The sequence below is a fragment of the Chanodichthys erythropterus genome, chromosome 17 (genome assembly GCF_024489055.1).
Source record: "Chanodichthys erythropterus isolate Z2021 chromosome 17, ASM2448905v1, whole genome shotgun sequence".
In the NCBI taxonomy this organism is placed as follows: domain Eukaryota; kingdom Metazoa; phylum Chordata; class Actinopteri; order Cypriniformes; family Xenocyprididae; genus Chanodichthys; species Chanodichthys erythropterus.
In genome coordinates, this window is record NC_090237.1 from 19,094,735 (window position 1) to 19,110,165 (window position 15,431).

General features: G+C 36.7%; 1 protein-coding gene across 1 annotated transcript; it reads right to left on the reverse strand.

The window, feature by feature from the left end:
* Window positions 1-1,358: 1,358 nt before the first annotated feature.
* On the reverse strand, window positions 1,359-14,385 carry LOC137004453 (multidrug and toxin extrusion protein 1). The gene is made up of 17 exons (XM_067364783.1): window positions 14,231-14,385; window positions 13,882-13,983; window positions 13,587-13,655; window positions 13,212-13,360; window positions 10,248-10,290; window positions 10,066-10,110; window positions 9,709-9,806; window positions 8,155-8,252; window positions 7,928-8,041; window positions 7,545-7,612; window positions 5,973-6,081; window positions 5,799-5,874; window positions 5,634-5,703; window positions 5,094-5,226; window positions 4,706-4,800; window positions 1,840-1,911; window positions 1,359-1,762 (listed from the first exon to the last, which is right to left on the reverse strand). The coding sequence occupies exons 1-17, from the start codon at window positions 14,369-14,371 to the stop codon at window positions 1,487-1,489; spliced, it is 1,758 nt and encodes a 585-aa protein (XP_067220884.1). The 5' UTR covers window positions 14,372-14,385; the 3' UTR covers window positions 1,359-1,486.
* Window positions 14,386-15,431: the final 1,046 nt, after the last annotated feature.

Below are 15,431 nucleotides of genomic sequence, written 5' to 3' on the forward strand. Positions count from 1 at the left end.
GAGAGAGAGAGAGAGAGAGAACAGAAAAAAATGTGTTGTAACAGCTGTACTGAGTTTCTACAAAACTGGGCTCATGAATTTTAATATTGTAAATATATGATGAGTAATACATTATACATGCAGATGTGTGAGTGAAATCTAGCTGTCCTGTTAGCCACAAGATTGTGAACTTACTCTTACACTTAAATATGTAAGTCATAAATTTATCACAATACTGTCAAATAAATCTTGCCCATACTCCAATCTGTCTCTTTTTAGTTAATGTTGTATTGAATTAAGTATGTGTGCTATATCAGAACATCTGTTTTATCATCTTCAATTAATTTTTTAATCAAAACAAATCAAATCAGAAATGCCTAATTCTATGAAATATGATTCAGAGACTGTTTTGATTGAACATTCTGCTGTTACATTAAGTTGTGCAAAACTGAGATGTTTAAAAATAAATGTAAAAAGTGTATTTTAAATATGGATTTATAATATATGGATTAAATGCATATTTAAATACACTTAAATATGGATATATTTCTTACAAAAACACATCACGTCACTTCAGAAGACTTTTATTAACCCCCAGAGTCATATGAATTACTTTTTTTTAGAGTCATATGAATTACTTTTTTTATGGATGGATGGATGCATTATTTTTGGCTTCAAAATGAAGCCCCCCATTTACAACCATTATAAAGTTTGGAGGACTAAGGATGTTTTAAATATATCTCTGATTGTGTTCGTCTGAAAGAAGATAGTCACATACACCTAGGATGGCTTTTTGGGTGAACAATCTCTTTAACGAGCCAGAGGACGTGAGTAAAATAAGGAAAGGCTACAAATCCCTGTTTTTTAGTAGGGATTGTGGCATTTTCCTTTCTCATTACTGCAGAACATGTTCAGCATGGGCAGGGACTGCTTCATTCAAGGTGACCGTAAAAATGAGTTTCTGCCCCATGAATCCCTGGGGAAAAGTTAATGGATTATGTCTTTCTTGTCGCTCCAAAACAGTCTCATTCAGACGTTAGAGTCAAATACATTAGTAATCGCTGCTACAGCCAGCTGGGAATAATAAAACATAAAATAAATTTCAAATAATAATCTCAAATTTCAAAAGAAAAAAAAAGGACAAATCAGTATTTCTTAAAATAAATATTTCAAAATATAATTTTCTTAATCATTGTTTGTCTTACTTTCCAATTAGTGATATCTAATATAATATAATATAATATAATATAATATAATATAATATAATATAATATAATATAATATAATATAATATAATATAATATAATATAATATAATATAATATAATATAATATAATATAATATAATATAATATAATTAATGTACCATATATATAATTTAATTTTTAGGTGTATGTAATGCTTCAGCAATTATTTTTGTTTTAGAAACTTTATAACTTTCTAGAAAATGGTTAATAAAATACCTGGGATATACCTATAAGAACAGTCACAGCTCTACACTCTTGTTTTCAGATTGAGATTGAAGTTGAATGGATGAGAGTTGAAGGTGTGGTAAAGTTTGATTCCAAAGTAGTATTTGACCTCAGAGCATAAGACACGTCAGGTAAAGGCACAATGAGATGGATGGCTATCCCTACAGCTAGGATGAGAAGAGCAGCGAGGGTGGTCAGACCCCTCCTGAGGATCAGCTGAGCGGTAGAGAGCAGAGCTGTGGGCTTTTCCTCCACGTGAGTCACGTCTGGCCCCTCATCCTGATCATTTGAGCTCACAGTCATGTACTCATTCTGAGAGCAAACAAGACACAAGCTCAGTTTTCAGAGATGTTTTGTGTTATAGATAGAGTAAAAGTCAACAGACATACCTCAATGTGCCTCGCAGTGAGACCATCAGGGGACACTGCAGAGATTTTACTCTTTCCAGCTCGTTCCACTGCCTGAAATGTTAGGTATCGTCATATAATTCAGATGAAAACAGAAATTGATTAAAGTCAGCATGAAATGCAAGATGTAATAGTCTTTTCTTCTAATATTGTAATGTATATCTAAGTGAAAAACAAGAAAAAATGTAGGGCAGGACTTGATTTGTCAATCTGGAATTGATTGGATGGTTGTGGTTTGTTATTGCTGTGATGTCATGTGAGTGACAGGCTGTCCTGCCCTCACACCAGTATACATCATCAGAGAAAGGGATTGATGTCATTGCAAGGGGGAGGGGAAGTTATGAGGGCACATTAATTGTTGATGTGCATGGAAAAATAATTTATAATAAATACTGCAATATTCCATAAAAACAAGAGTTGTTCATTTTGATTTCATGGTGACTTTAAAAGCTTGGAAGCTTTAATTGAAGTTACACTTGCATTTCCAGAACGAAATTGGAAGGTACTTTACTCAAGAATAAATCCACTCAAAAACAGTTTTTGGAGCGTAAAAATGAATAAATAGTTGCAAGAAAGAAAAGACCAATCAAAATTCACCATGTAAATAAACTCATAATATTAATACATTTGAAAAAAATCATAATCAGATTTTTAGAATATTAATAATAACAAAATTAATTTAGTATTAATAAAAATGTATGTAATTTTTTTAAATATATATTTTTTTATCTGTTGACATTATTTGGGTAATGGAGCAGAACATGATTCATCATGTGTGCAACATATTCCTGGATCAACATAAAAATCACATTCCGGCGGGTAAAATCCACTTTTTGGCAGGGTTCCCCTGGTAAAATTTGCATTCCATGGGCTAAATATCATGTTATTTGGAGTCGCTTCAACCCGCGGACATGAAAAACAACACACAGCATAAGTTTTAAAGTAGCCCAATTCCATGGGAAAACCACAGACTTGGCAACACTGCGTGTGGCAGCGCAAGCTACTGGAAAATGTAACAGACCGCTTTAAAAAAAACAAACAAACTATTTAGTCATTGTTTTAGCAAACTCACATTCAGTCTGGCTCCACTTTTCATAATCAGATCAAATCCTAAGACTCACACCTATAACACTGAAATATACAGGTGCTGGTCATATAATTAGAATATCATCAAAAAGTTTATTTCACTAATTCCATTCAAAAAGTGAAACTTGTATATTTTATTCATTCATTACACAAAGACTGATATATTTCAAATGTTTATTTCTTTTAATTTTGATGATTATAACGGACAACTAAGGAAAATCCCAAATTCAGTATCTCAGAAAATTAGAATATTGTGAAAAGGTTCAATATTGAAGACACCTGGTGCCACACTCTAATCAGCTAATTAACTCAAAACACCTGCAAAGGCCTTTAAATGGTCTCTCAGTCTAGTTCTGTAGGCTACACAATCATGGGGAAGACTGCTGACTTGACAGTTGTCCAAAAGACGACCACTGACACCTTGCACAAGGAGGGAAAGACACAAAAGGTCATTGCAAAAGAGGCTGGCTGTTCACATAGCTCTGTGTCCAAGCACATTAATAGAGAGGCGAAGGGAAGGAAAAGATGTGGTAGAAAAAAAAGTGTACAAGCATTAGGGATAATCGCACCCTAGAGAGGATTGTGAAACAAAACCCATTCAAAAATGTGGGGGAGATTCACAAAGAGTGGACTGCAGCTGGAGTCAGTGCTTCAAGAACCACTACGCACAGACGTATGCAAGACATGGGTTTCAGCTGTCGCATTCTTTGTGTCAAGCCACTCTTGAACAACAGACAGCATCAGAAGCATCTAAAGACTGGACTGCTGCTGAGTGGTCCAAAGTTATGTTCTCTGATGAAAGTAAATTTTGTATTTCCTTTGGAAATCAGGGTCCCAGAGTCTGAAGGAAGAAGGAGAGGCACACAATCCACGTTGCTTGAGGTCCAGTGTAAAGTTTCCACAGTCAGTGATGGTTTGGGGTGCCATGTGATCTGCTGGTGTTGGTCCACTGTGTTTTCTGAGGTCCAAGGTCAATGTAGCCGTATACCAGGAAGTTTTAGAGCACTTCATGCTTCCTGCTGCTGACCAACTTTATGAAGATGCAATTTCATTTTCCAACAGGACTTGGCACTTGCACACAGTGCCAAAGCTACCAGTACCTGGTTTAACGACCATGGTATCCCTGTTCTTAATTGGCCAGCAAACTCGCCTGACCTTAACCCTGCAGAAAATCTATGGGGTATTGTGAAGAGGAAGATGCGATATGCCAGACCCAACAATGCAGAAGAGCTGAAGGCCACTATCAGAGCAACCTGGGCTCTCATAACACCTGAGCAGTGCCACAGACTGATCGACTCCATGCCACGCCGCATAGCTGCAGTAATTCAGGCAAAAGGAGCTCCAACTAAGTGTTGAGTGCTGTACATGCTCATACTTTTCATGTTCATACTTTTCAGTTGGCCAAGATTTCTAAAAATCCTTTCTTTGTATTGTAATAAAGTAATATTCTAATTTTCTCAGATACTGAATTTGGGATTTTCCTTAGTTGTCAGTTATAATCATCAAAATTAAAAGAAATAAACATTTGAAATCTATCAGTCTGTGTGTAATGAATGAATATAATATACAAGTTTCACTTTTTGAATGGAATTAGTGAAATAAATCAACTTTTTGATGGTATTATAATTATATGACCAGCACCTGTAGAATATAAAAAAAGTTTAAATGAAGTCTACAAAATTTGCCGAAGAAGATGAATAGGAAAAAAAGAGGATTATTACCAGAGTGCTGCCTTGCAAATGCTGAAAAAAATCTGGCCTACCTCTTTGGTCACTCTTTCCCAGTTGAGTCTAAAAATGACTGCAATGAAAAAACTGGACTGCACACAAACACAAATGAGAAGTCCCAGCCAAAAGCCTGTGAAAGCAAGAGAGGACATTGCTCTAGGACAGCTGTTATCTCATTACAGAAATGTTTTAATGAATGCTGTTCTCTGCACTCAAGATATATTAATGCAATTCTGCAGGGACCCGTGCTGGGTCCACTCATGTTCTCTACGTGCTTCAACCCAATGAAATTCTGATTTATAAAGCAAATGCTAACATGGTGACTAGAGAAAATGACAAGTTCACAGAATATTAACAAGTACAACGAGTGACAATTTAAATTGTTAATAAGATCATAGAATGAAAAAATGAAGGAAAACAAACCAACAACGTCTAATTTTGCTGCAAACATGAGAGAGGTGCCAAGTGGAAGTCCAATGCAGTAATACCCAAAGAAATTAGCAACGGCTGCAATCTTCTGCTGCCCTGATCCCAACAGAATACCCATGCAGACACACTTTAGGAGAGAGTAAAAGAATACATTTAGACATTTACAGACTTTATCTAAAGCGATTTTCATTCAAGCAATACATTTTATTAATTTGAATGTTCTTGCGGTTGAGCTAAACAAACACTGAAAGGATCATGCTGCAAGAAATAGTTTTTCAGTACAAGTCTCTAAAATGATACATTTACCTGGGGAGCAAAAACTGCATAATATGTTTTTTCAAGAAAATGTATTTTCTATTTTTAAGTTGCCAATGGGGTAAGACAAAAAAATGTTGTTAGAATTATGCTATCATATTAAATACCGTCACTTCTTTTTTGCAGTGCATTTGAAAAACACAGCCTCATATGAAACCAGAAAAAAAAAAAAAAAAAATCAATTCATCATAAAAATTAAAAGCAATGCAAAGTACTCACAACAAGACCATCAAAGAACTGAAGCACACAGTAGACGTTCAAGAGTTTGGAGACGAGCGCCACAATGTGCCTACAAAATAAGACACAATCATCAGTACAGCACTAAGTCTAAAGAACATTTTTCTGATAAAGAACATTCCTCTGATTTTGGGGGAAAATGCTTACCCATCTGAAGTAAATAAGAAACCAATGATGGTTTTTGTTGATGCTAGCACAAGACCTTGCAAAACAGCCAAAGCAGCTGCATCCAGATGATAAAGGAAAAGAAAAAAGACATGTCAAACATGAGCAGACAATGAAAGATGAATGTGCCTCAAAGGAATATGACTGTTTGTAAACCTGTGCAGGTGAGAGAGACCTTGCTGGTGCGGATCGCTCCAGCCGTATCTCCAGCTCCAAGTGCATTGCCAACACGTACACATGCTGCACCTTGAATCCCTAATGGAAACTGTAAAACATGTTAAGAAAATAAACTACCGTTGCAAAGTTTGGGGTCAGAAAGATGCTAACCAAGGCTGCATTTATTTGATCAAAAATACAGTAAAAACAGTAATGTATTATAACAATTTATAATAACTGTTTTCTATTTTAATATATTTTAAAATGTAATGTATTCCTGTGATGGCAAAGCTAAATTTTCAGCATCATTACTTCTCTTCAGTGTCACATGATCCTTCAGAAATCATTGTAATATGCTGATTTACTGCTCAAGAAATATTTGTTATTATTATCAATGTTGAAAACAGTTGTGCAGTTATCTACAAGCCCGATTCCAAAAAAGTTGGGACACTGTACAAATTGTGAATAAAAACAGAATGCAATGATGTGGACGTTTCAAATTTCAATATTTTACTCAGAATACAACATACAGTAGATGAACTGAGAAAATGTATCATTTTAAGGGAAAAATAAGTTGATTTTAAATTTCATGGCATCAACACATCTCAAAAAAGTTGGGACAAGGCCATGTTACCACTGTGTGGCATCCCCTCTTCTTTTTATAACAGTCTGCAAATGTCTGGGGACTGAGGAGACAAGTTGCTCAAGTTTAGGAATAGGAATGTTGTCCCATTCTTGTCTAATACAGGCTTCTAGTTGCTCAACTGTCTTAGGTCTTCTTTGTCGCATATTCCTCTTTATGATGCACCAAATGTTTTCTATGGGTGAAAGATCTGGACTGCAGGCTGGCCATTTCAGATCCTTCTTCTACGCAGCCGTGATGTTGTAACTGATGCAGTATGTGGTCTGGCATTGTCATGTTGGAAAATGCAAGATCTTCCCTGAAAGAGACGACGTCTGGATGGGAGCATATGTTGTTCTAGAACTTGGATATACCTTTCAGCATTGATGGTGCCTTTCCAGATGTGTAAGCTGCCCATGCCACACGCACTCATGCAACCCCAAACCATCAGAGATGCAGGCTTCTGAACTGCCACTCTGAGAGGCTCTTTTTATACCCAATAATGTTGCCAATTGACCTAATAGGTTGCAAATTGGTCCTCCAGCTGTTCTTTATATGTACATTTAACTTTTACGGCCTCTTATTGATACCCGTCCCAACTTTTTTGGAATGTGTAGCTTTCATGAAATCCAAAATGAGCCAATATTTGGCATGACATTTCAAAATGTCTTACTTTCAACATTTGATATGTTATGTATTTTCTATTGTGAATAAAATATAAGTTTATGAGATTTGTAAATTATTGCATTTTTTTTTTTTTATTAACAATTTGTACAGTGTCCCAACTTTTTTGGAATCGGGTTTGTATGTTTCTTGATAGCCTATACTTGTTTGTCTGGTTATGTGTCAAGTGAATAATTGTTTGATAAGGGAAGTAGTGGGAGAAAGGAAGCATGTGTTATGTTCTTTCCGGAACTTTATAATTGGGGAAATATTGGAGCTTAAATTACCATGTAGTTAATAAAAGCCAGCATAATGACTGCATGTTGAGCTGCAAGATCCAACTCTCCCAGCATGCCTGAAAGAGACGGACATAAACAAATGTGTTTGACGGAATTTTAATATTGCATATAAGTGGTTTCTCTTTCTAGTTATGGCTTATACTCAAGCCTTTTCTATTTCCTGTAGCAATAGTGCATGAAAAATAACCAGAGGTAAAAAATTAATAGCCTGAAACCACATTAAGCACTACATTCAAACAAACATTGTATTTGGAGGACATTCTTTATGTCTAGGACTAATAAAATGTATAATCCTATTACATTTTACAGGCAGAGTTTTCTGTATATTAGCACAAAGGGTTTGTTTTTGACTTTAGTCCTTAGGAAATTACCTGCTAGGAACCCTCCAACCTCATAAATCCACCACTCGAAACAGAGCATCATTGTACTGGGGATGGCCAATTTCATATATCCATCCCACTCCTGCAGTGAGTCACATGACCAGCCTGTGGTGGGCAGATATCGCAGACACAGTTGGAGTGGTATTTTATGCATTCATTTAAACATTGTAGGAAGCTTGTCTGGTTTATCAGTAAGTTTAACCAGCTAGTTAGCTTACCTCCCCATGTTTGAATGTGGAGCTTCTTCCAGCGAATATATAAATATAGGAAAACACAAATATAGATCTGAGATATGGTATTGGCAGCAGCAGATCCACTGAAATACAAATACCAGAAAAATGCATGATTTCAAAACTGATACAGTAGTTCTATATATTTAAATGGATGGCATTATAAGCAATATCAAAAGAAAAAGTGAGTGCCCTGTGGTTTACGGATGGATTGCGTGTGATATTGTTTTTATACAACATTTCAAATCACCTTCCAGGGAGTAAAATAAAGCAATAAGCCCCAAGAAGCTGTGGTTTACAGTGAATTTATATCAGCTAACGTTAAGGGGCTTTGTTAGGCATGACATGGAGCAGAGTGCCTAAAACCCCCTTAGCTGTTATAAATTCACTGTAAACCACGGCTTCACGGGGCTTATTGCTTTTATAAAACGGTTACCACACAATACAAATATTAAAGCCAAAAAATATGTTTCAATACCACTTTCATGAAGTAAAATCATTAAAAGCCTTCATTACGCTTGAAAAAAATAGTCCCTGACCTTGAACAGCAGCAGAAGTTTATTTATTACATCTCTAGATGGCGGAAAAGATTGTCTTTATGAACGAGTCACTCAGTCGCAAAGACTTTTATATTGAAACTTGTTGTGAACACGGAACAAGACGCAAATGGCAAATGCTTTGACTAGGGCTATCAGTGTCAGCAGGGCACGGGGAAACCCATTAAATGTTAAAAGGATAAGATCGCTGTGGATTTTCATTTTTTATTATGAACAAAGGACTGACCAGAAGTAAAATGGCAAATCTGAATGCAGGTAATACACTTGGTCACTCGATATCTCTCTCACAATACTCTTCAACATAATGCAGTAAACTTCAATGAACAAAATCAATTGAGAACAAACATATGTTTACATTGATAGAGTGGTTGCTAAGGCAGACGCAGCAACATACACACTGTGGCGCATCGATACATCAGCAGTATGTTTTCGGGAATTTTATAACGGCTTTGAACGCGGCTCAACCAATCAGAATCAAGGGTCGGGACTTTCCATTTTTATAATCCGCGTTTTATAAACTTTAAAATTTATAATCATGTTATTGCGGGACATGAAAAACAAACCACGGCAACAGTGTTAAAGTAGCCCGATTCTGCTGGAAAACCACGGACTTGGCAACACTGCCATCAGACGAGCACTTCAAATCTACTGTTTTATGAATAGCCTACTGTAAATTTGAAAGAAAGAACTATATAATAGTAAAGTATGCAATTTTGGATTCAGACAGTCACTTGAAATCAGATTGTTTGAATGAACTTGACGGCACCTACCTGCGTAGCGATGTAAACTGCAGAAATGGAATGTGCAAACAGGCAAGGGAAATTGATATGAAAAATCCCTGTATCCTACTGCAGGACTAAATATTAGGGATCTTGGAACAGCGCTTGAAAAATCAATTTTAGAGGATAGTAACTAACTGTTGCATAATTAACTAACACATATTTTGTGTAAATGAGTGACAGGGATGACAGCTCCTCAGACTTACTATAACCCAAGGTCCAACCAGTTGATAAGGATGTAGTTTGTCACCACATTTGCAACGTTGGCTGCAATGGCTGCATACATCTGAGGCAGAATCACACCCTTCAGACCCAAAACAGCCACAGTTAAAGCATCCTTTGGATTTACAGTCACTGCTGTGACATTACATTGAGTGACACATATGAAGTTACATTTAAAAATCGTACAGCAAGATGCCAGTAAAGATCATAATGTAACAGTTGGAGGCTGACTGTGATCGTTAGGATACTCTGCAGGTCTTAAGATCTTGCATGCAACAATGCTTTTGAAGAGCTCAGCTAAGGTGCTTATCTACACTTATCTGCCAAAGAAGATTGCATACCTGGTTCTGGAGATAGGCTACTTGCAGCTGATGCAAAAACATAGCCTATGTGAAGAAAGAGAGAAAGGGAAACACTGCTGGTTGAAGGTGGGGTGTATATGTGTATCATATTTCAAGCTATATAATGTAAATTATATGACTGTGCTGGCAAGAAGAAAATGACGCTATTTTTTATGACTCACTGGGACTGCTGGCAGGTAACAGACCACATAGAGTTGAGCTATCCTGAAAAGGAACACATTTGTAGCTGTGATATAGAGGACAAGGCACCATGAATGATTTTAAAAAGAAGGCTGTGAGTTATCACAGCAGAATAAATCTGCTGCACACTGTCATTTCCATCCTGGCCTGCATCTAAATTGAGTATTAGAATGTGTGTCTGTGCACATTAAAACACCTCATTTGACAACATCGTCAACATTTATTTAGGAAAGGAAGTTGCAAAATATGTTTACAAGAGATAGGGAGGACTGTCATTCTCAGACTTGTTTGCTCAAAACCTTTACGCTACATTTTTTTTTTTTGGGTGGGGGGTGGGGGGGTGGGGGGGGGAGCTTCTAAACATTCTAAATAATAAACAGGGAGTCATTCATCAACCTAGATTTAGCCTCATGACTCACTTGCAGAGTTTCAAACTGCAACTTTCAATGGACTGTATGCCACCACACCATAAGATTTTAAATCACTATTTTTGTCTTTTTATCCTGTAAAATATCTGAACATCTATAAAAACGAGATTTTCGTGAGAAGCAAAATTTCATAAAATATGTTTTATGGAATATATATCTTGTCTTGAAGTTGCTTTGTTTTTTAGCATAAACATCAATAGATTTTGTTAGAGTTAAGGAAAAGCAAAAGCATATGAAAGTGAAAGTCATATGTGAAGGCCAAGTATGTTAACCCATACTCAGAATTTGTCCTCTGTTCTAACCTATCCGGATTACTGCACACTTATTAGGAGTAGTGTGTAGTGAACACACACACCTGGGCTGCGTCCGAAAACCTAGGTAGCTGTCTTGCTGCCTCGCTATCTTATAAGAGAATGACTTGTACGGCAGCATTTGTGCATGAAGGTACCTCATGAAATTGATTTCGGACAGACTTCTGAGGCAGTGTAACCGTTTAATGATCTACAGCAATATAGCGCAAGCTTTGGTGAGAACTAAACAAATATTTAATTACTACAGTAGTAATTTCTCGATAGAAATGATATCAAAATTGAAATATGTTGATCAAAATCGTACATTTATACAAACTGAGCAGCAAATGCAACTTTCGGATGCCATCTTTATTTTTCTAGCTCAACTGTCACAGAATGGAAAGCACAGGATTGTGGGATATCAAAGGCAGCTAAGGATACATCCATGCTTCCTTCAAAAATCGATCTGAGCAAGGTATCTCATGAGAGAGGAAGTGAAGCTAACATTGGATTCGGACGTGCCTTGATGCCTTACTACCTTGAAATGTGTCCTCAGAAGGCAGCATTTTCCAGTTTTCAGATGCAGCCTTGGAGCAGTTTGGCAGCCATTTTGGAGGTTAGCGATTGGGGGTTAGGTGCCTTGCTAAAGGGCACCTCAGTGATTTCTTGAGGTTGAGTTCACACAGCATTTTGATTGGTTGATTCCACAGCAAGCCAACCACCACTTTTAAAAGTCTGTTGTGGTGCATCAACAATGGAGTTTAAAAATTTGACTGATGGGCTGACGATGAGGTTCAGGCTTTAATAAGCTTATATGCGGAGGATGAAATCCAGCTGGAAATGGAAAGTTTCATCACCGGACTTAATCTTCATGGTACTTTAGGAAACACAGGCTGCTACAGGTCTGGGGGGAAAAGTTCCTGGGACAAATTGTTCTGGGTAATTTCGGTGGTTACATTGGACCTACATGTCAACTCTCTTTAGAGTATTAGTAGACTCACTCGAAAAATTATTTTTGATGCTGCTCACTTTATTTAAACAATTTATTTTGATTCAACACCATTGTATCAGGTTTCTGGTTTAAACGTGATTAATTCATGTTAAATTGACTTGAAACCATTACTTTTTGACTTAACTTGATGTTTTCATATTGGAATAACATGTTTCAATCAAGTAAACCCAACCAGGACTCAATCAAACAGGATTTTCACTTCCCATCATGCTTTGCAAAGGGGCTGAACTAGGAGTGTAAATGTTGAAATAAAGTGTTATTTTAAGCAGTTTTTAGGAAGATGAGAAAATGGAAAGACTTTTTAATGTTTACTGTTCTATTATGTTGGTATTTAAAAGTTTCTGTTAATTAATAGTTTTAGGGTTACCATTGTGGTGAATTGTTGCACTTGTGCTTGGGTTGAGGACCTGCTAACAAACTTTCAAATTACTTTAATAAGAAAGTAATCACTGTGGTAGTGCTCTGGCTTGCATTTCCCAAAAGCATTGTAAGCTTTCGTTGATTGTAAAAGCATTGCCACCAATGGCCTTATGATCAATTTAGGCTTTACAATGTGTTTGGATAAGGCAATTTAGGATGAATCCAGCATCACATCTAGATTTCTAACACAGAACATCACAAAAGTTATGTAAATCCCAAAATTAAACATCAATGCATATGAAAACAATTTATTTTTTTGTATTTATTCATTGCTTTTTATTTATTTTATTTTAAATTGACACAGTTGATTCTAGTTAATTTAACATGGTTGATTCTATTGGATTTTACTTGTCTCAATCATGTGGAACCACTGTCCATGATTGAATTGAGTAAGTTGGACATAACTATTTTACATAGATTCTTCCTTAGTCAGTTGTTTTGTCAAGCTGTGCCCAACCATAGTAAATAAGTTGAATCAACCTTAATAAATTAAGTTGACCCAATGTAAGTACATTAAATTGGAATAACAGAATTGCATAATGCTGAAATAAAGCCACTTATTCATGTGGAAATCCTTTCCATGATTTTTTAATTTTCATTCAAAGAGTTATTTTTTTGAGCACTGTTATGGGTAGAGTTAGGGTTAGTAGAATAAGCTGACATGTACTTGCTAAGATACTTATAGTCAGCTATTAAGCAGAAAGTCTACTAATATTCTTATGAGAGATAATTGAGTCAAAGTAAAGTCAAAGTAAAGTGTTACCAATTTATTTTTTTCTGTAATTTTTGAATCACCTGGCCACCTCTGGGTCTTGACCCAGCAGCAGAAGGATGGGTTGGGTGTTGATGAGCAGAGCCCAACAGGGCAAACAGAAGAGCAGGAGGATCAGGACACTTCTCTGCAAGATGATGCCAACACGGTGCAGGTTCTTCCCACCGAAGGTCTGAGAGGAACATAAGGCCAAATCTTAGACAAAACTCTTTTTAAATTGATATTGTATTCATGAAATTCAGACTTTCAGCAGAACCTTATACTGTATTAAATTGAGTTCCAGTGGGGTACAAAAAATGCATATTTTGTAATAAGTAAATGAATAAATAAATATAAATATATATATTTTTATCCTAGATCTTTTGTACCCGACTGCATATCAACACATATTTTCATACCTGAGAGATTAGGGTGTCAGCAGCCAGCGCAAGACCTCCACCTGTCGCTGCAGTTGTAATGTTTATCGTCTGATAAATCAGAATAACAAGCATCAGCTACTTCTCAGCCATGCTCTGAACTACTTCAGTACACTAGCTTCAAAACCAGAGGCTTATGATATGTCAAACCCCTGATGGCTGAATTTTACGAACTGTGCCAACATTTGCATTTCATACACCAATGTTTCTCTTTTACCACAAAGTGAACAGTATGTAACACTCCAGAGGAACAATAAGCAGACTGAAACAAACTCACAGCTGAAGCCATTCCATAACCAGCCAGCACACTGTTTCCCAGGCGACCGCAAAACATTGTTATGACAAACGGCAGGAGATAATTCAGAATGCGCGATGCAACCTGGAATGACAACCTGAGAATTCTCAGTGAATGAGAAGAATATGAGAACATGCCAAGCCATTTGGAGGAATAATGGCAGTTCTTTGCTTTTCTGGTTTGCAGATTAATTATTTGCCACATGAGATGAAAGTGATTTAAAACTTCCAAAGTTTCTGTTAGTTAATATGAATAAATGAATATTTTATCCTTATATTCTGTTTCATGTGCATACATTAGTGTAAGTGAGAGAAAGAAGCTGAGTTCATACCAGAGGTCCGGTCATTCGCAGGATGTGGTAGAGCTCCTGTCTGTATACCATAGGGATGCAACGTCTCATGGATCTACAGCAAAAAAGCTTGGAACTAGGCTCCATTGACGGAGCTTCAGTCCTGGGACTTGAAACATCCATGAGCTCCTTCGACCTGATCTGCAGTGAGGCCGAGACGCAACAGGGGACGATCCTGCTGCTGCAGCTGTGTTTCTTACAGGTCAATGTGGCAAAGTTTCAACATCTTAAAAGCTTACTGATTAGATGAAGCCACTTTCAATACTATGTATGAGTGGACGTGTTGAAATTTGCAGTTAAATGATCTAAATACTACAGAGACCACTTATACAACCCCAATTCCAGAAAAGTTAGGACATTTTGTAAAATGTAATAAAATCAAGAATCTTGTGATTTTGTTGATTCTCTTTAACCTTTAAAATTGCAAAGTTTTCACTGGCCAAATAATTGTATTTTGTAAATATAAACACATTTTTAAAAAAGTTGGGACAGAAGCATGTTTACCACTGTGTCACATCACCTTTCCTTTTAATTACACTTTTTAAATGCTTGGGGATTGAGGATACTTATTGCTGCAGTTTTGCATGTGGAATTTTTACCCAATCTCGCCTGATACAAGTCAGCAGTCCGTGGTCATTGTCTTTTTCTGCTTTTCATGATGGGTAATACATTTTCAGTAGGAGACAAATCAGGACTGCAGGCAGGGTAGTCAAGCACATCCACTTTGTTGTAGCAGGTGCAGAATGAGGCCTGGCATTGTCTTGCTTCCCAGGAAAGATGTCATCTTGATGGCAGTTTATGTCTCTGTACAATTTATGTCTCAGTGCAAACGGTTTGGGTGCCTCGCATATGTGTAAACATTAATGGTCCTTTTTACACATATGCGAGTCACCCAAACTGTTTGCACTGATGCACCCCTATACCATGACAGATTTTTGTTTTTGCACTCATCTGTCACATTTCCACTGTCTTTTGAAAAAGTGCACTTGAAAGACTCGGGTGATGTACTTAAAGGGTTAATTCACCCAAAAATTACATTTCTGTCATTAAGTACTCACCCTCATGTCCCAAACCCGTAAGACCTTCATTCATCTTCGGAACTCAAATTATAATATTTTTGATAAAATACAAGGGTGTCTGAACCACACACAGGCAGCAACATTACACCTTTCAAGGCACAGAA